The sequence below is a fragment of the Aquarana catesbeiana genome, linkage group LG07 (assembly GCF_042186555.1).
Source record: "Aquarana catesbeiana isolate 2022-GZ linkage group LG07, ASM4218655v1, whole genome shotgun sequence".
NCBI lineage: Eukaryota > Metazoa > Chordata > Amphibia > Anura > Ranidae > Aquarana > Aquarana catesbeiana.
In genome coordinates this window covers 88,600,427-88,628,046 of record NC_133330.1, presented here as the reverse complement: position 1 = coordinate 88,628,046, position 27,620 = coordinate 88,600,427, and the positions used below count along the sequence as shown (strand labels likewise).

General features: G+C 44.6%; 1 protein-coding gene across 1 annotated transcript in view; it reads left to right on the top strand.

Annotated features, from left to right (window-relative positions):
* Positions 1 to 27,620, top strand: part of STAB1 (stabilin 1) — a 508,133-nt gene that overhangs the window by 48,433 nt on the left and 432,080 nt on the right. The window contains exons 4-5 of the mRNA XM_073592448.1: positions 13,230 to 13,315; positions 17,585 to 17,654. Coding sequence (XP_073448549.1) covers positions 13,230 to 13,315; positions 17,585 to 17,654 — 156 coding nt within the window. The remainder of the gene's footprint in view (positions 1 to 13,229; positions 13,316 to 17,584; positions 17,655 to 27,620) is intronic.

Genomic DNA, 27,620 nt, shown 5'->3' with positions numbered 1-27,620 from the left:
ATTAATTTTGAAGCTAACATTGCAAGAAAATTATACAATTAAAAACATTATTCCCCAGCATCAGTATAACATTAAATAATTTAATTCTTCTGGAATAACTAATATGGAAAGGCACACTTATCAGATTGCTCTCCCCCTCTGATGGAACATTGATTACATTTTAGGGGGTTGTGAAATCCCTAAAAAAGATTACTTTTAGGACACGCAGGAATTTAGGGACTAAAAAGGCTACAAGACTGCAGTTGTCGCACTCTGCAGGTGCAGTTGCTAACCAGCTTACAGTAAATGAGGTAAGGTAAAAAGGCATTCATGTTGCAAGGAGTACACAATCACATGCAAGGGAAATTAATGAAAACACTTTGTGGCTTGCATATGATTTGATGATGGAAATCAGCAGAGCTTCTGCTCATTTACTAAAGCACTGGAACAAATGCACTTGTAGAGTGCACATGCATTTTGCAAAGTGCAACATATATTTGCTTTAGACAAATCAACACCACAGAACATTCAAGCAAATTTTTACGAGGGTGGGGGGGGGGTTGGGAAATCAAGCTAATTGCTAATTATCAGCACACTATTTGGAGTGAGTTTGGGGGGGGGGGGTTGGTAAATCTAGCTAATTGCTAATTATAAGCACACTAAATACACTCAAACAAAATACATTCAAAATGAGTAGACTAGGTGGATATGTTCCCATCATTGCATGCTGGGGAGGTTATTGAAGGAAAATATACATGCATGACAAAAAATAACAGGAAAAAAATTCAGCATGTGTGAGGATAAAAAGGGGACATTCACACTATATTGCAATGATGGTAAGTAGTGTTTGAAGCAAGAAATACATTACATTATCAAAGATTACATAAAAGAACATGTGATGCTAATAAAAGAAAAATATCTTACCTTAATATAGTCCTTCTGCAGGACCTGGATGATGGCAGAACAGGTCTCTGGGATAATGATCCCCAGAGCCTGGGGGGAGATGCCTGTCGAGAACTTGAGGTCCTGCAGGCTTCTCCCTGTCGCCAAGTACCGCAACGTGGCAACTAGCCTCTGCTCCGGAGTGATGGCTTGCCTCATGCAGGTATCCTGCCTGCTGATATAGGGGGTCAGCAAAGCCAACAAACGGTCAAAAACGGGGTCCGTCATCCGGAGAAAGTTCCTGAAATCCTCAGGATTATTCTCACGGATCTCACGGAGCAATGGCATGTGACAGAACTGGTCACGCTGGAGCAACCAATTCTTGGTCCATGAACTCCTCCTCGCCCTGTTCATGGACTGGTCTTGGTCTGAAGAATAAACTACAGCACCAAGCACATACAATGCACGAGCTCGACGACGAGTACGTACAGGTAACATGGCTTCAAAACGGTCGGCTGGTCAGAACGCACTAAACAGAACGCACTGAAGAACAGCAAGGCCTGTGAAGAACGACCTGAAAATCAGGAACGAGCGGACAATAAAACAAAGATTTCTCAATGCCAACTGACCAAACGCACTGAAAAGCAGATACAAACCTCACAAGCACAGACTGAACAACAGTTAAAACGAACTGAAAAATACGAGTCTCACAAGCGCGAATCGTCTCTCACCAAACTTCTACTAACACGAGATAAACACGAGATTAGCAGAAGGAGCCCAAAGGGTGTCGTACGGGCTATTGAACTTCCGTTTTATAGTCTCGTCGGACTTGGTGTACGTCACCGCGTACTAGGCTGTCGTACTTTTGTGTGGTTGTGTGTAGGCAAGTCCGTTCGTTAGAAAGTCTGCCGCAAGTCCGCCGAAGGTACGCCGGAAGTATGTCGGACAGGCTGTCGGACTTTTGTAGCTGAAAAGTCCGACCGTGTGTACGCGGCATTAAGAGAGTTAGGCACAATGGAGGTGGCACAGAAGACAATGAAATAAAAGCCGATACTGGTGCAGACTGTGTCATGGAGTCTGGAGTCACTGGAGGTGGCACAGAAATGAATGACATTGAAGCCAATTGTTAGCTGGTACAATGTCATAGAGGCCAGGGACAGTGAAGGTGGTGAGGGGGGCACTGAAATGAAAGCAGTGTGTTACTGTAGGTGAGGCTGCCCCCTCCTCACTCGCAGCACACCAATCTTATGTGTCTTCTCTCTCTCCTTGTCAAGATTCTCCTAGCATTAGATGGACAGCACTGTACAATGCAGAAAACTGAATTGCTCTGCTATGTCTGCATCTCCCAGTCTTAAAATCTAACTCTAGTAAAATGGAAAAAATCCACTCTTGCAGCCCCCCCCTCCCCTCCACCCCAGCACTGCAAGCATTAAATGTTCTTTTAGTCTAGGGGTAGAATATGTAAATACTTTTCTTACTCCTTGCTCTAGTAGACGTTTAGCTGCGTTTACATGCCGCTTTTAGTCACGTTTGCATCTAGAAGCGTTTGAAAAAAAAATTATTTTTTATCTTTTGGTTAAAATGAAAAACGTCTGTAAACGAAACGCTGCTAAACGTGAGTTACCGCGTTAAACAGCGTTTACAAGCTGTTACAGGCATTTGGCATTTTAAATGCCTCCGAACATCCATGCGTTCCAAAAAAAGCTTCTAAACTCAACTGCCTAGAAACACCTATAAACGAACCTGTGTACATGTACTGATAAGATAACATAGAGGAGAGTTCAGGGCAGCTGAAAAAAATGCCCAACTGCTCCTAAACGTCCGTTTACCAGCAGCAGTGTATATGAAGCCTAAGTGTACAGTACAGGGTTAATGTCCTTGTGTTTTACATGATGATGTCAAGGCTCCGCCCACAGACCAGAATTCCTAGCAGATGAGAAGAGCGCCAAAAGTGGCCCAAGCTGGCATAAATTAGGGGAAACAGCACAGTCAACTCTCTCTGACATAAGAGCATTTAACCCTTGCAGTATGGAAGGAAGCCCACTGCACGGGTGTTTTTTTTTTTTGGTTTTGTTTTGTTTTTTCCTGGAGTTGGGCTTTAAGTACTGGCATGGAAGGCAGTACAGGAAACTGACATCAACAGAGACTGATAATTCTGCCACTGTATATAAAATTACATCCATACTTGGAATAAATTGTAATTGTAAATTATATCTGCTTTACAGCTTTAAAGTGTTATTAAACCCAAAAATGTATTATTTTGCAGCTTACCAATCATTAGATGTGGTGGCTGCATCAGTTGTCTTTTCTTTGGCTTTTTTCCCCTCAGTAACACACCTCCTGTATTAGTGAGACACAACTCTAGATGAATGAGCACAGGAAGCACAGCAGAGTAGACAGCAGCATTGTCAATCTGCGGGGAGGGTGGTGTTAAAGGTTAAGTTCACCTTTGTGGAAAAAATAATAAATGTGCATTTATTACTTTTTCCCTCATGAAAGCATTGCAGTGGATCAGGGTGCAATGTCAGGCTCCTGCAGACAAGCCCTGCAGCTTTCAGCCCATACAGGCTGACAGTTTACAACAGGGGCGTCCAACCAGTGGCGCAGGGGCCACATGTGGCCCAAAGAGACCTCTGATGTGGCTTTCAACCTCCTGCTCTGGGATGGAATAGAATAGAATAGAATACTGTTATTAAAGGTATGTTTATTACTAAAATCACAGTGTATATATCATAGATGCCAACATTGAAAAACATTTTTTAGGGACACTTTTTGGCTGTAGGCGGAGTCTTATTATAATGAGGGGGCGGGGCATGTGTTTGTAGGCATGGCACAGGGGGAAAGTAAAGCGCAATGGGTGTTGTTTACGCAAAATCATGGGCGTGTCTTAAGTGGGCGTGGCTCAAAGGGGGTGTGGTTAGAGTCTGATATGAATGAGGGATAGAGAGGGAAAGGGGGGGAGAGGGATGGAGGGACAGCAGGCCCAGATCCTACACAATAATGGAAATATGTGTATTCTAGAAAGTTTAACAACCAGCAGATAAAGATACTCCAAACACCTGGTGTTAGCACTTCAATCATCCCGGCACCATGGTTGTTATGGTGTCAGGATGATTGAAGTACATTACATTTCTATTATTACATTGTAATATAAAATGAAATCATTCAACTCATCATAATGCCTAATCAGTGGGATCCCTGAGCGTTTCACCTGCCACGTCGCCTGCCACCAGCCGTCCGTCCTTGCATCAGGTGCCCCCAGCAGAGTCCATCCTTGCATCAGGTGTCCCAGCAGAGTCTGTCCTTGCATCAGATGTCCCCAGCGGAGCCCTACATCAGATGTCCCCAGCAGAGCCCCCCCTTACTTAAGATGTCCCCAGCGGAGCCCCCCCTTACATCAGATGTCCCCAGTGGAGCCCCCCTTACATCAGATGTCCCCAGCGGAGCCCCCCTTACATCAGATGTCCCCATCAGAGCCTCCCCTTACATCAGGTGTCCCCAGCGGAGCCCCCCTTACATCAGATGCCCCCTTTGGAGCCTCCCCTTACATCAGGTGTCCCCAGCAGAGCCCCCCTTACATCAGATGTCCCCAGCGGAGCCCCCCCCCCACGTCATCACGTACGAATCCGTCGGACTTTGGTGTGATCGCGTGTAGGCAAGTCTGTTCGTTAAAAAGTCCTTTGCAAGTCCGTCGAAAGTCCGCCGGAAAGTCCGTCGGACCAGTCCGGTCGAATAGTCCTCCCATGTATACACGGCATAAGAGTTGGTAACCTGCAATATGATGAATGTTTGCTTTTGAATTTAATGCTGCTTTAAATATTTATTGCATATAGTGCAATAGATCTCCTGCAAAAGTTCATAAAAAAAAAATGGCTAAAATGTTTTGTGTTTAATATAGGATCATTTGAATTACGGTACTCTTTTTGGCAGTAAACGAGGTTTTCACTCATTTGGCTGAGGTCCACAAATTTAACAATAAAGTCAAAGCAATGATTGTTTTTACAATAATCCCAAGGTATGCATAGAGATATGTAATTGCCACTAGAACAAGTGCTGATCAGCTGTAGGCAAACCTGTGTTTTGGCCCTTGCAAGCTGAAAATTGCCCTGGGCTGGAAGGGGGGAAAGTGCCCTGTATTGAAGTGGAGGGAGAAAAATAAAATGTACACAGCAATGGTAATTAACCGCTTGCCGACCAGCCGCTGTTATTATACTGCAGCAGGTCGGCACACTCCCATAAGCCGCCGTAGCTGTATGTCAGCCCTTTAAGCAGGTATAACAGCCACGCTCGTGCCCGCTGCAATGCGGCGGAACCGATGCACGTTGTCAGCAGTCACGATCGTGGGCACGAGAGCCAGAACAGGGACTTGTGTGTAAACATACAAATCCCTGTTCTTTGAGGAGAGGAGAGACAGATCGTGTGTTCCTACTAGCTCGGAACACACAATCTGTTATCACCTCTAGTCAGTTCCTCCCCCCCTTCAGTTAGCACACACACTGAGGGAACACAGTTAACCCCTTGATCGCCCCCTAGTGTTAACCTCTTCCCTGCCAGTGACATTTACACAGTAATCAGTGCATTTTTATAGCACTGATCGCTGTATAATTGTCAATCATCCCAAAAATGTGTCAAAAGTGTCCGATGTGTCCAACACAATGTCGCAGTCCCAATAAAAATCGCAGATCAACACCATTACTACTAAAAAAATAACAATAATAAAAATGCCATAAATCTTTCCTATAGATTGTAGACGCTATAACTTTTGCGCAAACCAATCAATATACACTTATTACATTTTTTAAATATTCAAAAATACATGGAAGAATATATATTGACCAAAACTGATGAAGAAATTAGATTTTTTAAAACATTTTTGGGGATATTTATTGTAGCAAAATGTAAAAAATATTGTTTTTTTTCAAAATTGTCGCTATATTTTTGTTTATAGAGCAAAAAAAATTAAAAACCGCAGAGGTGATCAAATGCCACCATAAGAAAGCTCTATTTGTGGGGAAAAAAAAGAATGTCAATTTTGTTTGGGTACAACGTCGCACGACCGTGCAACTGTCAGTTAAAGCGGCGCAGTGCCGTATCGCAAAAAATGGCCCGGTCAGGAAGGGGGTAAATTCTTCCGGGGGTGAAGTGGTTAAACTAGGATGGTTAGTGAGATAAGACAGAGAGAATGCTATAGACTAGGGGAGTGACAGACGTAGTAAAACTGTTTTGATAATGAGGCTTGGTTCACATATATGAGAACTGAATGCTTTTTGAACCGCATCCAATTCACATGACATGTGAATCGGCAGCCTTCTCTATGGAGCTGGTTCACATATCTGCAGGCCAGCCGTGGTATGTATTTAAAGTGGTTGTAAACCCACAAAAAAAAAAATAAAAAACCTACAAGACAAAGGCATAAACTAGTATGCATAGCATACTAGTTTATTATGATATACTCACCTGAGATCGAAGCCCCTGCAGCGGTCCCTGTACACTGCTCCGACCGATGACATCGCTCCTGGAGTTACTTCCGGGTATTGCGGGCTCTGACGCTGTGATTGGCCGGAGCCGCGATGACGTCACTACTAAAACAACGGCATGAACAAGCCATGGCTTCAGTGCGCATGTGCCGATGACGTTGGCACATGCTGATACAGGGGATATCTCCTAAACTGTGCAGGTTTGGAAGAGATCCGGGGTAGCTACAGGTAAGCCTTATTATAGGCTTACCTGCAGTGAAAAGTTGATTGTAAGGGTTTACAATCACTTTAACCCAAAAATGTATTATTGCTGACCGCTGTCGTTATACGTCAGCTGTTTAAAGAGGACTACCGTTGTTATGGCAGCCCGGTGTCCTCTTCTTCAGACACCAAATCTCAAAACGAGGCTCTGTCCTTAAGTGGTTAAAGAGAATCCTATGCGTTTTTCAGTCCGGTTCAGGTGCAGGTTCAGGTTTCCAGCAATAATTTGCACCTAAAACGTACCTGATACATTAAAAAAAAAACTGCACTGGACTCCTTTTAACCACTTGACAACTGGGCACTTAAACCCCCTTCCTAACCAGACCAATTTTCAGCTTTTGGTGCTCTCACATTTTGAATGACAATTACTCAGTCATGCAACACTGTATCTATATGAAATTTTTGTCCTTTTTTTCACACAAATGGAGCTTTCTTTTGGTGGTATTTAATCACCGCTGGGTTCTTTATTTTTTGCGCCGCAAAAGAAAAAAGACAGAAAAATCTGTAAAAAAATACATTTTTCTTCATTTCTGTTATAATATTTTGCAAATTAGTAATTTTTCTTCATATATTTTGGCCAAAATTTATACCGCTACATATCTTTGGTAAAATTAACCCAAACCGGTGGATATTATTTGGTCTTTGTGAAAGTTATAGAGTCCAAAAGCTATGGTGCGAATATCTGAAAATTGATCACACCTGAAGTACTGATGGCCTATCAAATTTCTTGAGACCCTAACATTCCAGAAAAGTACAAATACCCCCCAAATGACCCCTTTTTGGAAAGAAGACATTCCAAGGTATTTAGAAAGATGCATGGTGAGTTTTTTGAAGTTGTCATTTTTTCCCACAATTCTTTGCAAAATCAAGGTTTTTTTTTTACTTTTTTTTTTCCCACAAAATTGTCATATTAGCAGGTTATTTCTCACACACGGCATATGCATACCACAAATTACACCCCAAAACACAACATTCTGCTATTACTCCCGAATATGGCGATACCACATGTGTGAGACTTTTACACAGCGTGGCCACATACAGAGGCCCAACATGCAGGGGAGCACCTTCAGGCGTTCTGGAGCACCCAGGCCAATTCTGACATTTCTCTCCTACATGTAAAAATCATCATTTATTAGCTAGAAAATTACATAGAACCCCAAAACATTATATATGTTTTTTAGCAAAGACCCTAGAGAATACAATGGAGGTCGTTGCAACTTTTTATCTCGCACGGTATTTGCGCAGCAATTTTTTAACGCTTTTTTTTGGAAAAAAAACTGTTTTGTGCTTTACAAAAACCAAAACAGTAAAGTTAGCCTAATGTTTTTGCATAATGTGAAAGATGAAGTTATGCTGAGTAAATAGATACCCAACATGTCACCTTTCAAAATTGCACGCGCTTGTGGAATGGCGCCAAACTTTGCTACTCAAAAATCCCCATAGGTGACGCTTTAAAATTTTTTACTGGTTACATGTTTTGAGTTACAGAGGAGGTCTAGGGCCAAAATTATTGCTCTCGCTCTACCGATCGCAGCGATACCTCACATGTGTGGTTTGAACACCGTTTTCATATGTGGGCGGGACTTACGTATGCGTTCGCTTCTGCATGCGAGCACACAGGGACAGGGGCGCTTTAAAAAAATTTTTTTTTTTTTTATTGTTCATTTTACTTTATTTATTTTAGTTTGATGCTTTTTTCCAAAAAAAAAAAAATTTTTGACCACTTTTATTCCTATTACAAGGAATATAAACATCCTTGTAATAGGAATATGGCATGACAGGTCCTCTTTACAGTGAGATATGGGGTCAATAAGACCCCACATCTCACCTCTAGGCTGGGAAGCCTGAAATAAAAAAAAATAAAAAAAAAAAAAACGATCCTGGCTTCAAATGTTGCGGTGAGTCGGTAGAAGCGCGGGAGGGGGGGGACATCCCCTCTCGCCTCCCGTAAGATCGATCAAACAGTGGAACAGCTGCTATGATCATTCTCATGGTGTAGGGAATCGCCGGCTGAAAAAGCTGATATCTGAATGATGCTTGTAGCTGCAACCATCATTCAGATATCTCCGCACAAAGTCAAGGACGTTGTATGACGGCCGGTGGTTGGGAAGTGGTTAAAACGCTTTTTTTTATTTTAACACAAAGTTGTCCATTTATACAATATTGCTACCACATAGCATGTACATACCAAAAATGACACCCCAAAATAGATTCTCCTGCTCCCCCTGAGTACGGCGATACCACATGTGTGAGACTTCCACAGCCTGGCCACATACAGAGGGAGAGTACAGCTGAGCATGGCTCAGCATGGCAGGGTATGGCGGGGTATTGCGGAGTATGGCGGGGTATGGCGGGGTATTGCGGAGTATGGCGGAGTATGGCGGGGTATGGCGGAGTATGGCGGGGTATGGCGGAGTATGGCGGGGTATTGCAGAGTATGGCGGGGTATGGCGGGGTATGGCGGAGTATGGCGGGGTATGGCGGAGTATGGCGGGGTATGGCGGAGTATGGCGGGGTATTGCGGAGTATGGCAGGGTATTGCGGAGTATGGCAGAGTATGGCAGAGTATGGCGGGGGCATGGCAGAGTATGGCGGGGGCATGGCAGAGTATGGCGGGGGCATGGCAGAGTATGGCGGGGGCATGGCAGAGTATTGTGGGGGCATTGCAGAGTATTGTGGCGGCATTGCAGAGTATTGTGGGGGCATTGCAGAGTATTGCACAGCATTGCAGAGTATTGCACAGCATTGCAGAGTATTGTGGGGGTATTGCAGAGTATTGTGGGGGTATTGCAGAGTATTGCACAGCATTGCAGAGTATTGCACAGCATTGCAGAGTATTGTGGGGGTATTGCAGAGTATTGTGGGGGTATTGCAGAGTATTGCACAGCATTGCAGAGTATTGTGGGGGCATTGCAGAGTATTGCACAGCATTGCAGAGTATTGTGGGGTTATTGCAGAGTATTGCACAGCATTGCAGAGTATTGCACAGCATTGCAGAGTAATATGGGGGTATTGCAGAGTATTGCACAGCATTGCAGAGTATTGCACAGCATTGCAGAGTATTGTGGGGGTATTGCAGAGTACTGCACAGCATTGCATAGTAGTGAGGGATGGCTGAGCATGGATGGATGGATGGATGGATGTCTCTGTGCAGCGCTGTGGGCACTACACATCCAGCCCACAGCGCTGCAGACATCCATCCATCCCCCTCTCCGCTCACAGTGTACCGATCGGTACACAGGAGGGGAGGAGAGGAACCGGCGTCATCAGATGACGCCGGTCTCTTTACATGTGATCGTGCCGTCATTTGACGGCGCGATCACATGGTAAACGGCCGCGATCAGCGGCCATTTACCGGGATCCGTGATGCGCCGGGTCCTCTGGACCCGGCGGTCACGGATGTGTTCGGGTGCGCGCCCCAGGGGGCGCGCGAGAGGGGAATTCTGGGAGGACGTCATAGTACGTCCTCCCAGAGTTATCCAACCGCCCTGCAGCTGTCATTCGGCTATGGGCCGGTTGGTAAGTGGATATTATTAAAGAATGCAGGGAAACCGTGGCCAGACATATGTGAATCGAGCCTAAGTGAGAGAACCCAAGTCTAAATTTAGGCCATTATCTTTTGTGTCAAATAGAACTATCATTCTTAACCCACTTGCTGGGAAATCTCTGCTCTACAGAAAAAGGGAAGGAAATACTTATTGGCATTGTGAAACTGGAAGAAGTCTACGAGCCAATAAATAGTTCTCTCCCAAGCCATAGTGTAGCTGAGAAGAGGAAGGCTACGGAAAGTGCAGCACAAATTGAACTGATTCTTTAAAGCGGAGCAACAAGCAAAACTTTTAAAAATTTTGGATATTAAAAAAAAAACAATTTTTTTTTTTTTTTTGCCAGTTGTGTTCCGTGGGGGAGATTTCATTTCACTTCCTGTTACTCAGCCAAAACAAGAAGTGAGAGAAAATCTCTCCAAAGTTAGGGAATCCCTGGTTTTCACCAGAACTAGTGTCCCCATTGGAAGATTTCCCCTCTATTCTTGTTTGGGTTACAGCCCAAAATTTGGGATTTTCTTTCACTTTCAATCTTGGTGATAACAGTAAATGGGACAAATAGAGAGGGTGACTCTCCTTAACAGGGGTACAGACTGCAATAAAAACCTGAATGGTGTTCTAATCCATCTCCACTTTATCCAAAACTTAAAAAAAGTTTTGCATATAGTTATACACTATATCCCCTAAAGAGCAATTCAGGGCAAGAGAGTCCACATCTTTTAATGCAGTTCTATGTATACAAAAGTATTATGTATTTTAAAGCAATCCCTCGGAGTGGGGAGAATTGTATGCTTTAGGCCTTATTCACATGGGTGTACTGATCTATGCACTCATGCTAAGGGCGGACAGACTACATTGTGATCCGTGCATCAGACCCACATAGATGTACACACTAGCAGGCGCTTGGGGATCTGTGCAGGTCCATGCAGTCAGTTGTTTTATTGATTTGAGCATGCTGTCTGCTTGGAACATATGTGCATCCTGCGTGGGAAAAGATGGCCTGATCACATGGGTGTACAGATCAGTAGACCCAGGTAATTAAGGCCTATGTATACATAGGAACATATACAGGCTGCCATGGTACTGGATGGAGGGGTACGCAGAACATAATTGTTATCTGTGGAACCTTATGGTGCCAAGAGTAGGAGGAAGGATTGCTTTACATACAGCTGCTATTATTGCCTTAAAGGAGAAGTACAGCCAAAGCTTGTTTGGCTGTACTTCTCCTGTGGATCACAGGAGTGCAGTTTGCTCTGTACTCCTGTATACCGTTTTCAGCAGACAGTGGGCTGAAGTTACAGAGCCGGTCCAGGTTGGGGCAAGATCACGACAATGAAATCAGGAACCCACCCATATGCCTGGACTGGCACCCGGCTCAGCCTCTCAACAAGCCGCTGAGAGTCTGAGCCAGCCACTCCCGCCCCCTCCACAGCCAAGCCCTCCAGTGAGTGAGGGGGAGCAGAGCAGACAGCGAGGGACTGACGGTCACCAGCTCTCTGCTCAGGTAGCTGTGAGAACCCAGCGATCAGCGGTGTTTGATCGCTCGGTTCTCAGTCTTGCAGCCGGCGGGGGACAGATGCAGCATTGGACTGATGCTGCATACACCTAGGTAAGTATGATTCTGAAAAAAAAAAAAAACATCCTTCTTTTTTAAGCTTGCTTTATATTAGTTCCCTGCAATGCCCTGTACAGTGCCAAGGAGAGGTAGGTGCACTAAGCGATCTATGATCCTTATAGAGCACTGTCAACATAACACTAGAAAAATGCTTAAAGGTGAGGAAAGCAAAGGGATGACCTCAGATGTGTGATGTCACTTCATAATTGTCCAATCTGCAAGTTTTTATGGGCAGGCTAACTAAGGAGGTATATCTTAAGCAATCATTTTTTTCTGTAGTCACCTATCATAAAGGTAAGTGCCATTACCAAGATTTTTGGTGGGAGAAAGTTGTTAAACTGTGACCATTAAGGATGCCTACAGCTTTAAAAGTAAATTGTGACATATATGGGTATATTGGTTTGCCAGTATGTCAATTTATTTATGTGTGTGTGAATGTATGTATGTATGTGTGTGTATATATATATATATATATATATATATATACACACACACACACACACACACACGTCAGAAGACATGTGCAGAATGGAAAAATGCCGGCTGTTGCATCCTTAACAACGGATGACACATCAGCTGTCAGCGGGTTTCCCCGCTGAGAGCTGAAATGTAAACAAAAGATTGCCGTGCCCACCTTTTAGTGCAGCCTAATATTTGTAATCCACTAAGATACCTCCTGGGGTATATAAATGACAATAATCTTCCTTGGAGCATTAACATTTTTTTGCGCTTAGTGTATTTTTATGCCAAGAAATCTATAATACTGCAATAGAGTAAGCATAGGGGCGGGAGTCATCAAGTGACATAACAAGATGACCCCCCACGTCGACCTCTCATTGGGCGAGTGTCATTATGGGGCAGGATTACCCGGTGATGTCACTGGGTAACATGTATATCTGTCATTCAGCAATGACACTCGACCAATGAGAGGTAGGCATCAGGGGGGGGGGGGGTCACCTGATTAAGTCACCAGGTAACCTCAGCCCCTATGTTTGCCTGTCAGATGGCTGTGTCCCTGGATGGAAACAGTTGTTTTCAGTGGGAGGCTTTTTTTTTTCGTTCACATCTGCGTTCTTATGCCCCTCTATCTTTTTTATTTATTTATTTATTTATTTTTTATAAAGGACTTGTCAAAAACTGCTGTTGTTTTTATTAACTGTGCTTGTCAGACCCATCTACATTTGATACAGTTAGAGAGTAGTGGTATTGTTCTCTAGGAGCAGAGACCACAGCCATTTACTTCTGGGTGGTAAACTGGAGTATGTATAATCTTCTCATAATTGACCAGCATACAAAGGGAGATTTCCTTCTAGGTTATCTTACTTCTACAGCCTTGATTCTTTATTGTTTTTCAGTCCAGATTAAGTATTCTGCTCCCCCTAGCAAGTCTTGTACAGACTAAGGAAAACTACAAAATAATTTTATACTCCTTACAATAGTAATGTATCCTGTCAATCCCTTTTCTAACAGAATGTCCTGGAGGATCTGTTCAGCCTTGCAATGGTCATGGTGTCTGCATGGAAGGACTGAAGGGCAATGGGACTTGCATATGTAATGTAAGCACTTCTGTTATACTACCTTGTAAATATCATAAATGCATTTTCATACGTTTATACCTTTCTTAATTATGAATCTTTGAATTTACTACTGCGGTAGAGATGTGACTATATCACTTGAGAATTTTTCAGATTGGTAGATTACAGGGCCAGGATTTCAAGGTATATCACGTGTGCAAAAAAATGGCCGAGTTTACATTAAAGTGGAACTTTAGTCAGAAAATTAAGTCCAGCTAGATCACTTCCGGCTGGCCCCTTTAGCAGGTATAGCTATGTAAAACATTAAAAATAAGTGCCTATACTGTTTAAAATCCAGTAATACACTGTCTCATCCCGCTTTGCACATGCTCAGTTGCTCTCCATTTTTAGGCAGTGACAAATTTTATGGAGGCAAACATCCTTAAAGCGGAATTAAACCCTGTTATCCTGTTGTCAGAAACCATGAATCAGACTGAGACAGAAGTACAGTTAAATCTCACTTGTTTAATAATAATAAAAAAAGGTAAACAGAGTAAATGTAGTCAAAACATAGCCAAAGTTAAGGAACCGGAACGGATAGTCAGACAAGCCAAAAGTCAGGGAGCCAGAGATGAGCGTAGTAGAACAGCAAGCAGGATCTGGAGAGAGAAGGAATGTCAGCCAAGCAAGTCTTTAACAGGAACACAGGAGAGCATCTCTACAGATGTGACCAAGGGGAAGGCAGAGATCATCTGGACTGGACGGCTTAAGTAGGCAGGACTGACCAGCAGGATATCATCAACAGGACAACAGGGGCGTCACTGTGGAGAAATAGGAGCTGGCAATTAGCCGACAGCTGAGCGGCCAGCTTAGAGAAGGAAGGGCTGAGCCCACCCCTGACACCTGTACAGCCAAGAAAGCTGCTTCTATTTGATCTGCAACTGTATCAAAGGGATAAATGTGTTCCTTCATGTGTGTTTCTAACAGTGGGGGGATGGGACTGACTAGTGGAGGAGACAGATCAGCGGGCGCCTGCTATGGCTTTTAAAGAAGCTACGCCGATTTGCAGGAACGAGCCATTATACGGTGGCTGGTCAGCGAGTGATTAACCCAGTGCTAATTTTGGTATTTACTATAGCTCCCTGTAAAAAAGGCAAGGGAGTTAAAATGAGAGTAGTTTGCATGTCTGAGCACGCTCAGTTATGCTGGCACCTAGTTATAAAGAGATGGGGAATTTATCTCTTCTCAGACTTTTAAAGATATTTCAGTGTTGAAATCACTTTTTCCACACACTTTAAAAGCAGATTATCTTTAAATAATATACCACATATTTCAGTACCATTTAGGCGATCAAATCATGCTCTAAACATTATTTCCATATGCAATTCTCCAGGTCCTAACAAGAGTAATGCCGCGTACACACGGTCGGACTTTCCGGCATACTTGGTCCGGCGGACCAGAGTGTGCCGGACAATCCGCCCGTGTGTGGGCGGCGGCGGACTTTTCCGGCGGACTTCTTCCCAAAAGCCCGCCGGACCTAGATTTGAAACAAGTTTTAAATCTTTCCGTAGGACTCAGTTTCGGGCGGAAAGTCCGCTCGTGTGTGTGCTGGTCCGACGGAAAGCCCGCTCGTGTGTAGGCTGGTCCGACGGACCAGATACGACGCGAGGGCAGGGTATTGCATCTCGCGCTCTCTGCAATAGGAAAAACAAATTTTCCTATTGCGGTGAGCACGGTGCATGCCAGGCCCTTAGGTCTGGTATGGATTATAAAGGGAACCCCCTACGCCGAAAAAATGGCGTGGGGTCCCCCCTAAAATCCATACCAGACCCCGATCCGAGCACGCAGCCTGGCCGGTCAGGAAAGGGGGTGGGGACGAGCGAGCGCCCCCCCCCCCTCCTGAACCGTACCAGGCCGCATGCCCTCAACATGGGGGGTGGGTGCTTTGGGGGAGGGGGGCGCCCTGCGGGGCCCCCCCACCCCAAAGCACCTTGTCCCCATGTTGATGAGGACAAGGGCCTCTTCCCGACAACCCTGGCCGTTGGTTGTCGGGGTCTGCGGGCGGGGGCTTATCGGAATCTGGGAGCCCCCTTTAATAAGGGGGCCCCCAAATCCCGGCCCCCCACCCTATGTGAATGAGTATGGGGTACATGGTACCCCTACCCATTCACCTAGGGAAAAAGTGTAAGTAATAAAACACACTACACAGGTTTTTAAAATATTTTATTAAACAGCTCCGGGGGGGGGGATCTTCCTCCGGCTTCGGGGGTCTTCTTCCGGCTTCGGGGGTCCCTCCGCTTCATCTTCTCCCGGCGTCCGGTTGGTTCTTCTCCGCTCTCTTCTCCCGGTGTTCCTGTTCTTCGGCCGGCTCCTCTGCTGTCTTCAAGTAGCTCTCTTGCCAGCAGAGGTCCGGACTTCTGGGCTTCTGGGCTTCTGGGCTTCTCTTCCCCAGTTGTTGACACGACGCTCTCTCCTGCTGGACTGCTCTCCGAGGGCTGCGTTGTGACTTATATAGGCGGAGACCGCAGACCCCGACAACCAACGGCCAGGGTTGTCGGGAAGAGGCCCTTGTCCTCATCAACATGGGGACAAGGTGCTTTGGGGTGGGGGGGCCCCGCAGGGCGCCCCCCTCCCCCAAAGCACCCACCCCCCATGTTGAGGGCATGCGGCCTGGTACGGTTCAGGAGGGGGGGGGGGCGCTCGCTCGTCCCCACCCCCTTTCCTGACCGGCCAGGCTGCGTGCTCGGATCGGGGTCTGGTATGGATTTTAGGGGGGACCCCACGCCGTTTTTTCGGCGTAGGGGGTTCCCTTTATAATCCATACCAGACCTAAGGGCCTGGTATGCCCCGCGACGGGGCTCGCAAGGTGTCAATCTCGCCGATAAAAGCGGCAAGATTGACATCCTTTTCTAGTCCCGTCGCACCTGAGTCACGTTCAAAATGAACGGACTTGTCCGTGTGTGGGCAAGTCCGTTCATTCTGAAAGTCCGCCGGAACTCCGGCGAAAGTCCGTCGGAAAGACGGGCGGACTTAGCCCGCCGGAAAGTCCGGGTGTGTGTGGGCAAGTCCGTCCGTTTTAAAGTCCGGCGCACCTGGCGGACAAAGTCCGTCGGAAAGTGTGCCGGACCAAGTAGGATAGAAAGTCCGACCGTGTGTACGCGGCATAAGGGTTTGGGCACTATCTGTTGTCTGGGCGCTATAGTGAATTTGATTTTGGGAGTATTTTTTTCGCCAGTGCTATTGTGAATTCTGTTTGGGCACTATTTGGTGTTTGCGCGCTAATTACCACGCAATCACATATTCATGCTATAGTAAATGACCCCCTGTCTGTCTCGGTCCCAAAGTGTCACAAAGAATCACAGTCTGGTCATTTGGTACGGAACACAAAGGGTTAAGTGAGTATGGTTAGGTCCACACTATGTGCTCGGCAGGACCCCTTTCCGCAGAGTGGCAGAGTACACTGGTGTAGCGGGCATAGACTCTGCATATCCCTCGTAATGCAACACATACACCTGTACAAGTGTTAAGTATATGGGACCAAGTCCTTAAAAGGAATTCTGCATAACACTGCACACAAGTGGCTTCTCCTTGAGTAGGAGGACTGTCATAATGTTTGTTTCTTCACATGACCGCAGCCCTTGTCAGGTCCCGGCAACGAAGAGTGTGCCATCGAGCAAGGTGTAACAACACCTGATCCTTCTAGTTGTCTGGCATAGCCCAGAAACCCCCACCCCCACCCCGGGGCACTTGGTGCCCAATGAGTTAATGGGGAACACATGGAGGAACGGTCACATGTGTATCACTAGACACACACCCTACCCTTGCCTATTTTCAGCCCAGTCAGATCAAGTGATCCTTTTTGTCAGCCAGTGGCAGCTGCAGGGAAGAGAAAGAGTGCTCAACAACGGATAGAAATGCCTGAAGTGGTGACATCACCCATAGGTGCCCATGGCCCATCTGTTGTCAGCACTCACTCCTCTCCCCTGCAGCCGCCACTGGCTGAAACAGGGAAGTCGGGTCATGTGACCAGATCGTAGCTGAAAATAGGCAAGTCTATGCATCTTCTTTTTTTTTTTTCTTTTACACAGGTTAGTCAACGTAGTTGTTAGGAGGGAGAGAGCATTTTTAAGACTAGTAAGGTTTAGCCTGGAATTCTACTTTAACTTGTATCAGACAAGTATGTATTTTCCATATTTTTTTTTTTGTAAGTGTATTCTTATTATGGTAGTTCTAATAACTGCTTGGCCTACATTTTTTCATAAAGTTACTAAAGATATGTTTTTATTCATGTATTCAATAATTCATTTACAGGAAGGATTCACTGGTTTTGACTGCAATGAATGTGCAGATCCATTTCTATATGGCGCAAAATGTAACTCTGGTAAGTTTAGTCTGATGAAGTTCTATTTTATCACCTCCTGGACTGGCTACTTTTTATGATCTCCTTTTTTTATGACCCATAGAAAACAACAGTTACTGTTAGTCTGAAGGTTATGGTATTTAAAATAGCAAGACCTGCATCTGAAGGAGGAACTTTACCCGATAAGGGAAGTTTCACTACCGGCTCAGTCTGTCTGGAGACTACATTTCCCACAAGCCATAGTTGCACCCAATTGGCTTTTGTCACTCCCAAGTTGCACAGCAGACCATATCCTCTTCCTCTGTGTCCTCCTTCAGCCAATTACAATCCGCCTAGCATACATATTGACTCACCCAAAATGGCCACCCCCAGGGTTGAAGACACTCCGTAGCTGATCTCTGTTCATGGTCTTCCCCAAAATGGTCACTACAGCATTGCAGACAATACTTATAATTCACCTTGTATCACAGGTAAGGAATAAAGCTTCTAAACAGGGAAAAACTTTAAAAAAGAAAAAAAACAGTATAAAAAATAGGGGCATCTTTACACAAACCATTCCCAGGCCTCTGCATCAATATTTAGTACGAAAATAAATACATCTGATAACTGTCATATACAGTTTACACTGCTTGGTCTGCCCAGAGTCATGGTATCCTCTCCTTCTCTCCAGCTGGTTATCTGATTATCAGTGCCCATGTACTGTGGGAGGGTAAGGAATGGGCATAAAAACTAGTAGCAGAGATATTCCGCCATTATTGCCCCATGATTGTTCCCCATCCTTGCCTTAGTGTGTGTGCCAGAGGAGGAAATGCTGCTATGGTCCTTAAAGCCTCCTGCACAAAAGGTATGAACGCCTTTTACTCCTGCCAGGAAATAGCTGCTTAAAAAAATGCACCAACGCGTCTAGGCATGTCAAGCATTTAAGCATTAATGGATTCCATTGGCCAGAATATTTTTTATGGCCATGGGAATAAATGAACGTTCAAGCACTATACATGTCTGGTGTTTAAAAACATTGAGACGTCTTTATGTGCGTCACGCTTTTTTCCTGCTCAATAGCTCCTCTCCTAACCACACGCTGGGAATGTTTTTTGACTGTAAATACTCTTCTAATATGCCTGTAAACGTTTACAGGCAGAAAAATTAAACGCCAAATGCCTGTAAAAGCGCCATATTATAAGCCCTGCGTGCATGAGCCCTAAAAGGCTTTATTGTGAAAACTGCATTTGCAATTTTAACTACTTCAATACAGGGAACTTTCACCCCCTTTCTGCCCAGGCCATTTTTCAGCTTTCAGCGATGTCACACTTTGAATGACAATTGCGCGGTCATGCAACACTGTACCCAAACTAATTTTTTAATAATTTTCTTCACACAAATAGAGATTTCTTTTGGTGGTATTTAACCACTTCAATACTAGGCATTTTCGCACCTTCCTGCCCAGACCAATTTTCAGCTTTCAGCACTCTCACTTTTTAAATGACAATTGCGCAGTGATGCTACACTGTACACAATTTACATTTTTATCATTTTGTTCCCACAAATAGAGCTTTCTTTTGGTGGTATTTGATCACCTCTGCAGTTTTTATTTTTTGCTAAACGAATAAAAAAAGACCGAAAATTTTGAAAGAAAAAAGTTTTTCTTTGTTTCTGTTATAAAATTTTGTAAATAAGTAAGTTTTCTCCTTCACTGATGGGCACTGATAAGGCAGCACTGATGAGGTGGCACTGACGATGGGCACTGATAGGCGGCACTGATGGGCACTGATAGGCGCCACTAATAGGTGGCACTGGTATGCAGCACTAATGGGCATTGATAGGCGGCACTGATGGGCACTCATAGGCGACACTGATGGGCACTGAAAGTCTGCACTGATGGGTATGGGTGGCACTGATATGCGGCACTGATGGGCACTGAAAGGCGGCACTGATGGGCACTTATGGCTGACACTGATAGATTGCACTGATAGGCATCACTGTGGCACTCGCAGGCATTTTTAATGGGCACTGATTTGCAGCTGCCTGGGCACTGATTGGCAGCTACGTGGGCACTGAATCCCTGGTGGTCTAGAGTGGCATACCTGGTGGTCCTGTGTGGTAGCCATCCCTGGTGGTCCTGGGCGGGCATCCACGGGGAGGCTGCGCTGATAAACAATCAGCACAGACCCCCCGGTCAGGAGAGCCGCCGATCAGCTCTCCTCTACTCGCGTCTGTGAGACGCGGGCGAGGAAAAGCTGATAAACGGCTCTTGCTGTTTACATCATGATCAGCCGTGATTGGACATGGCTGATCACGTGGTAAAGAGCCTCAGCCAGAGGGTCTTTACCAAGATCGGTGTAGCGGTGTGCCCCACAGGCGCACGCCGGCAGTTATCCTGCTGAACATCATATGACGCCCAGTCAGTATAACTGAACCCCCGCCTGGCCGTCATTCTGCTTTAGGGCGGACGGGAAGTGGTTAATCACTGCTGGGTTTTTTATTTTTTGCTCAAATAACTGAAAAAGTATCAAAAATTTTGAAAAAAAAAAGTTTTTCTCAGTTTCTGTCAGAAGATTTTGTAAATAAGTAATTTTTCTCCTTCACTGATGTGCGCTGATGGGGCGGCACTGAAGGGGAGGCACTAATATGCAGCACTGATTGGCACAGACTGGCGTCACTGATGGGCACTGCTGGAGCTTCATTGTAATCAAAGCACTGATGATCAGTGCCCTGATTACCTTTTCACATCTTCCCTGGAGGAGATGCCGTTGATCGGCTCTCTTCACCTCACACTCTGTTTACATGTGATCGGCTGTGATTGGACACAGCCGATCACATGGGCAAATAGCCACGGCATAAGCCATATTTTATTTGAATGTTATTAAAATTACCTTTCCTTTTCAATCTGCAATGCTGTCGTTTTCTGTAAAGTACAATGCAATATGGCTACCTGGAGGCATTCTCATACACAGATGGTGTACAGAACGCCCCCCCAGAAATGTAATTTCCCGCTTGAGTGATTGACTCTCACTGGTTTTCCCAGAAGACTCCATTAAGAAACAAGTCAGATTTTGAGCATCCCCTGCAACAAAATGACATTTTTTTGGCGAGGTACTCCCAAAGGGAAATCACGTCTAAAGGGATGCAGACCTTGCCACTTTTCTGATATGAGCCCTGCAAATGCAGCAGCTGAATGCTAATTATGAAAATACACCCATACAGATTCACTAAGCAAATGGACACAGATAAACAGCTATTTCTTCATAATAACACAAGGAAGGAATCTGCAACAATGTTAAAAAAATCCTTACAATGTACATAGTTTACCTGAAGGGGAATTTTTTTTTTCTCAACAAAAGTGGAGTTATTCTTTAAAGAAAACCTGTGCTTTGCCCATTCAGGGCAAAGCAAAAGACTTGCTTCAGTGCCACACCCCTCTTCGGCATAAACAGTACTTAATTTTAGTTTGCACTCTCCCACACACATTAAAGAGGAGCTCCAGGCTCCTTCAGAAAAAAATAAGTCAGCAGCTACAAACACTATAGCTGCTGACTTTTAATATTAGGACACTTAACTGTCCACAAATCCAGATGCTGCCGCCGCCATCTCCACTAAGGGAGACCGGCAGAGAAGCCTTGCGTCTTCACAGCCAGCTCCCTACTGCACATGCGCAAAGTGTGCTGCTCTTTGTGAATGGCCCGGCGGTGGAGGAAGGAGGAGGGGGTGGAGCATCGCTTTAGGTGCCCAAAAGTGTCAAGCAGCTTGTGACTCACTCCGTATGATAGCGCTGGGCCAATCACTACTTTCTGATGGGGAATCCATAGCCCTGTATAAGCTACAACTCCAGTGATCTGTAGCTCACACATTATTATTGTTATACAGGATTTATATAACGCCGGCAGTATGTGCAGCACTTTACAATATAAAAGTAGACAGTACAATTACAATACAATAAAATACTAGAGGGTTAAGAAGGCTTTGCTCATAAGAGCTTACAATCTAATAAGGTTTGCTCATAAGAGCTTACAATCTAATAGGGTGATACAAAAGGTTATAACTGGAGAGGATGAGCTGATGGAAGAGATAAAAGTTCAGTTAGTTGGAGGCGTCATAGGCTTTCCTGAAGAGATGAGTTTTCTGGGATCGCCTAAAGGCATGGGTCAGTGGGGAAAATGAAGGGAAAATGAGTATATGTGTTTCTGGTTAGGGCTAAATTAAAGAAATCTGAATAAAGTTTGGGACTTTTCATCTACAGTGCCTTGCAAAAGTATTCACCCCCCTTGGCATTTTTCGTGTTTTGTTGCCTCACAACCTGGAATTAAAATGGATTGTTTGAGGATTTGCATCATTCAATTCACAGAACATGCCCACAACTTTGAAGATTTTTTTTTTTATTGTGAAGCAAACAACAAATAGGACAAAATAACAGAAAAAGTCAATGTGAATAACTATTCACCCCCCTAAAGTCAATACTTTGTAGAGCCACCTTTTGCAGCTATCACAGCTCGCTTTGGATAAGTCTCTATGAGCTTGCCAAATCTTACCATTGGGATTTTTGCCCATTCCTCCTTGCAAAACTGCTCCAGCTCCTTCAAGTTGGATGGTTTGCACTTGTGAACAGCAATCTTTAAGTCTGACCACAGATTTTCTATTGGATTGAGGTCTGGGCTTTGACTAGGCCATCCCAACACATTTACATGTTTCCCCTTAAACCACTCAAGTGTTGCTTTAGCAGTGTGTTGCTCAAGAAAATCCCTGTATTTGTCACCATCCATCTTTCCCTCAACCCTGACCAGTTTCCCAGTCCCAACTGCTGAAAAACATCCCCACAGCATGAGACTGCCACCACCATGTTTCACTGTGGGGATGGTGTTCTTTGGGTGATGTAATGTGTTTGCACCAGACATAGCGTTTTCTTTGATGGCCAAAAAGTTCAATTTTAGTCTCATCAGACCAGAGCACCTTCCTCCATAGATTTTGGGAGTCTCCCACATGCCTTTTCACCAACTCAAAATGTGCCATTTTGTTTTTTGCTGAAAGTAAGGGCTTTCTTCCGGTCTGGCCATAAAGCCCAACTCTATGGAATGTACGGCTTATTATCGTCCTATGTACAGATACTCCAGTCTCTGCTGTGGAACTCTGCAGCTCCTCCAGGATTACCTTAGTTCTCTGTGCTGCCTCTCTGATTAATGCCCTCCTTGCCCGGTCCGTGAGTTTTGTTGTGCGGCCGTCTCTTGGCAGGTTTGCTGTTGTGCCATGCCGCCCATACACTTGTATTATCCCCTGATGAAGCCACGTGACCCGTGACGCCACGCGTAGGGACAGGCATCGCCCACTGTTAGCAGTGTACGAGCTCGCCGCTCGTCTGGATACATTGTACCGTTCATTGTCTACTGTGTGAGTACCCTGTATGATGTTTTTAGTTGAATAAAGCCTGATTTTTACCTCAAAATACTACACTATAGGGTTGTCCCGATACCGATACTAGTATCGGTATCGGCACCGATACTGAGCATTTGCCCAAGTACTTGTACTCGGGCAAATGCTCCCGATGCTTCCCCGATACCTTGACAGTAAGCAGTGATCAGCGCGTGGGGGAGTTACAAGATTCTCCCCCAGCGCCTTTCACCAGCTTTAGTGACAGACAGCGGTGATCGCTCACCACTGACTGTCACTGCATCCACCTCCATGCCCCCTCCGTTCCTCTGTGCCTCTCCGCTGTCCCCTGCATTCCTCTCTCCTTATCTGTCCCCCTCCGTACTCCGCCTTCGTTCCTCTCTCCTTATCTGTCCCCCTCCGTACTCCCCCTTCGTTCCTCTCTCCTTATCTGTCCCCCTCCGTACTCCCCCTTCGTTCCTCTCTCCTTATCTGTCCCCCTCCGTACTCCCCCTTCTTTCCTCTCTCCTTATCTGTCCCCCTCCGTACTCCCCCTTCGTTCCTCTCTCCTTATCTGTCCCCTGCATTCCTCTCTACTTATCTGTCTCCCTCCGTTCTCCCCCTCAGTTCCTCCGTCCTCCCCCTCCTTCCTCTGTGTATGGATAGAGTCAGCTGACTCTGTCCATTCACATAACTGAAACATTGTAATCTCCTGTGATTACGATGTGTCAGTTTATGAATGGAGAGAAGCGCTGTCTTCTCTCCATTCATTCTCAGTGCAGCTGACGCTGCAGAGAAAGGGACTGGGGAATCTCTATCCTCTGTCTCTTTCTCTGTCTCAAGGGGGAGATATCAGAGGTCTGTTAAGACCCCTGATATCTCACCAAAGCCCCCCAAAAGGGCTGATTAAAAAAAAAAAAACAATAAAGAATAAAAAAATATTATTGTAAAAAATAAAAATTGTAAAAAAAAAACAAAAAAAAAACACACACACATACAACGTTCACCCCCCCCCCCAAAAAAAATAGCAAAAAAAAAACTGTCACGTGACATTAAAAAAAAGTATCGGTAATCGGTATCGGCGAGTACTTGAAAAAAAGTATCGGTACTTGTACTCGGTCCTAAAAAAGTGGTATCGGGACAACCCTAGTACACATGATCAGATTTTAAACGATTAGATTTTGTTGTCGGAAAATTTTATATCCTGCTCTCAAACTTTGTGTGTCAGAAATTCCGACGGAAAAAGTCCGATGGAGCCCACACACGGTCGGAATTTCCAACAACACAATCTGATCGCACTTTTTCCGTCGGAAAATCCGACCGTGTGTACAGGGCATTAGAGTGCACACAAGTGGACATCATTTCACTAATTATGTGACTTCTGAAGGTAATTGGTTGCACCAGAGCTTTTTATGGTCTTCATAATAAAGGGGGTGAATACGTACGCACATGCCAATTATCACTTTTTTTATTTCTGAAAAATAGTTTTATGTATATATTTTTCTAATTTTACTTCACCAACTAGACTATTGTGTTCTGATCCACACGTATAATTCAGATTAAAAAAAACATTGAACTAAAGGCTGTAATGTAACAAAATAGGTAAAAAGCCAAGGGGAGGTGAATACTTTTGCAAGGCACTGTACTTCCTTGGGTTAACCACTGAGCCAACACGTTATATAAAATTATTTGTACATAACTTTATTTAGAACATTATACAATTCCTAAAAGAAAGGGGTTTGTTCCAAAAAAACAAGTTACCAAACTGCTTGTCCAGGGTGATGTAATCCTGGATTCAAGATTTGATTTTGTGCATCTTTTAGCCAACGTGTTTCGTGGGCTGACCTGCTTCGTCAGAGCATCAGATCTTGTCAAATACTGTAACAACATGTACAAGATATGACAATCAATGTTTCATGTAGCAAAATCCCAAATGTATTTTCCTTACACACAACATCATCTTTTGTTATCAGAAAAAAAGTACATATTTTCTACATTAATTGTGACATTCCTCATAGTGGTGCAAATGATATTTCATGGTATAAATCATTATATTCTAAAAGGTATATATCGTAACATTACCTGTATAGTATTACATCAGAGAGTGGTGGTAAGTAGCCTGGGGAGCTTGTGGGGAAGTTCTCCAAAACCCCAAAAAGGAAACACCCACATAGGAGCAAGTACGATACCATATATCTGGATTTTGGAAACATATACTGTAGTGTTATAGTGCACCACAAGGGGCATAGGAGAGAGAGGGGGGAAAAAATGACAAGGGAATAAAGAAAAGGGAATAGAGTGTAGGGAGGTGAGGGAAAGAGAAAAATAGAAAGAAAAGGAGAGCCAAGAGAGGAAGAAAAAGGGGGGGTGAGGGTAAGAGGGAATGGGGGGGGGGAGGGAGAGAGGGGGAGGAAGGAGGGGAAAGGGAAAAAAAGGAACAAAGAGAGACAGCAAAACGGGGTAAAAGGAAGAGAAAAAAAGGAAGAGGGCTGAAAAAAAGAAGAAAATGGGGTGAGAGGAAAAGTGCAGGTGAAAAAAAGATTGCTTACCTACAGAGTCTATATCATATGCTCCCTAATAGAGTGTCCAAGAAATGATGGATTTCACAAACTGGGAGGACATAATTGTAGTATGCCTCAGCTCTCAACAGGTTTTCTAAATAAAAGTTCAATTAAATTGGAGCGTTGTAAAAGATTTGTAACTTCAGATCTATAAGTAAAACTTACACTTACCCCTGCCATCCCTCTTATATAGAAGAGGTATGCAGGGGAGAGAAAAAAAGAGATTGTATTCAAATGGTTTTACCTCTATTGATGTGATGTATCGTGTGTCCTCTGTGAGATCTCCTATGTGTATGTATGCTTATGACATATGGACTTTTGATTGTAAACTCCTTGAGGGCAGGGACTAATGTGAATGTACAATATGTAAAGCACTGCGTACATTGTCACCACTATATAAGCACCTATAATAAATAAATAAACCCAGACATTACCAGGTACAATAATTCAGAGCAACCAATTATTATTATTATTATTATACAGGATTTATATAGCGCCAACAGTTTACACATGGCTTTACAATATAAAAGGGAGACAATACAGTTATAATACAATAAAATACAAGAGGATTAAGAGGGCCCTGCTCAGAAGAGCTTACAATCTAATAGGGTGGGACAGGTGGTACAAAAGGTTGTAACTGTGGGGAATGAGCTGATGGTAGTGGTAAAAGATTAGTTGGAGGCGTGATAGGCTTCCCTGAAGAGATGAGTTTTCAGGGATTGCCTGAAGGTAGCAAGAGTAGGGGATAGCCGGACAGGTTGAGGTAGCGAGTTCCAGAGGATGGGAGAGGCTCTGGAGAAATCCTGGAGACGAGCATGGGAGGAGGAGACGAGGGAGCTTGAGAGTAGAAGGTCTTGGGAGGAGCGGAGAGGACAATTTGTGTGATATTTGGAGACAAGATTGGTGATGTAGCTCGGGGCAGAGTTGTGAATGGCTTTGTATGTTGTGGTTAGGATTTTGAATTTAATTCGCTGGGCGATTTGGGAACCAATGTAGGGATTGGAGGAGAGGGTTGGCAGATGCTGAATGGTGGGTAAGGTAGATAAGTCTGGCAGCAGTATTCATGATAGACTGAAGATGGCATAGCCTATGGAGAGGCAGGCCAACGAGAAGGGAGTTGCAATAGTCAAGGCGAGAGATAACAAGGGAGTGAATAAGGAGCTTAGTGGTTTCATTTGTTAAAAAGGGGTGAATTTTAGAGATGTTACGGAGGTGAATTCTACAAACATTTGACAACGATTGTATTTGAGGCTGAAAGGACAAGCCAGAGTCTAGGATTACACCTAGTATGCTGGTGGGAGGGGAGGGACTGATGGTTTCATTGTTGATTTTAATGGAAAAGTCATGGAGGGGGGCACGGGCGGGGGGGGGAATATTAATAGCACAGAGATTTCGTTTAAGGAAGTGGTGCGACATCCATGCTGATATGTCAGTTAGTAAGTTAGTAATGCAAGAAGAGACTGAAGGAGTGAGGTGAGGAGTAGAAAGATCGATTTGGGTGTCGTCGGCGTATAAGTGGTATTGGAAGCTGTGGGCGATTATCAAGTGACCAAGGGAGGAGGTGTAGATAGAGAAGAGAAGGGGTCCAAGAACAGAGCATTGGGGGACCCCCACAGAAAGGGGCAATGGAGAGGAGGAGACAGAGTTGTAGGTTACACTGAAGGAGCACTGTGATAGGTAGGCAGAGAACCAGGCTAGAGCAGAATCTTGGATGCCAAGAGAATGGAGTTTATTGAGAAGGGACAGGTGGTCAACAGTATCAAAGGCCGCAGAGAGGTCAAGTAATAGGAGTATGGAGTAGTGGCTGTTGGTTTTAGCAGTTAGTAAATTGTTAGTGAGTTTTAGTAAGGCAGTTTCCGTGGAGTGCTGTGAGCGAAAGCCAGACTCTAAGAGGTCAAGAAGGTTATTTTCACTGGGGTAGGAGCTAAGACGGTTGTAGACTAAGCGTTTTGGAAGTTTAGAGATGAATGGGAGTAATGAGATGGGTCTTTCGTTGTTCAGGTTGGTGGGGTTCAGTGAGGGCTTTTTAGGTATGGGAGTGATCTGCGCATGTTTTAGAGGGGAGGGGAAG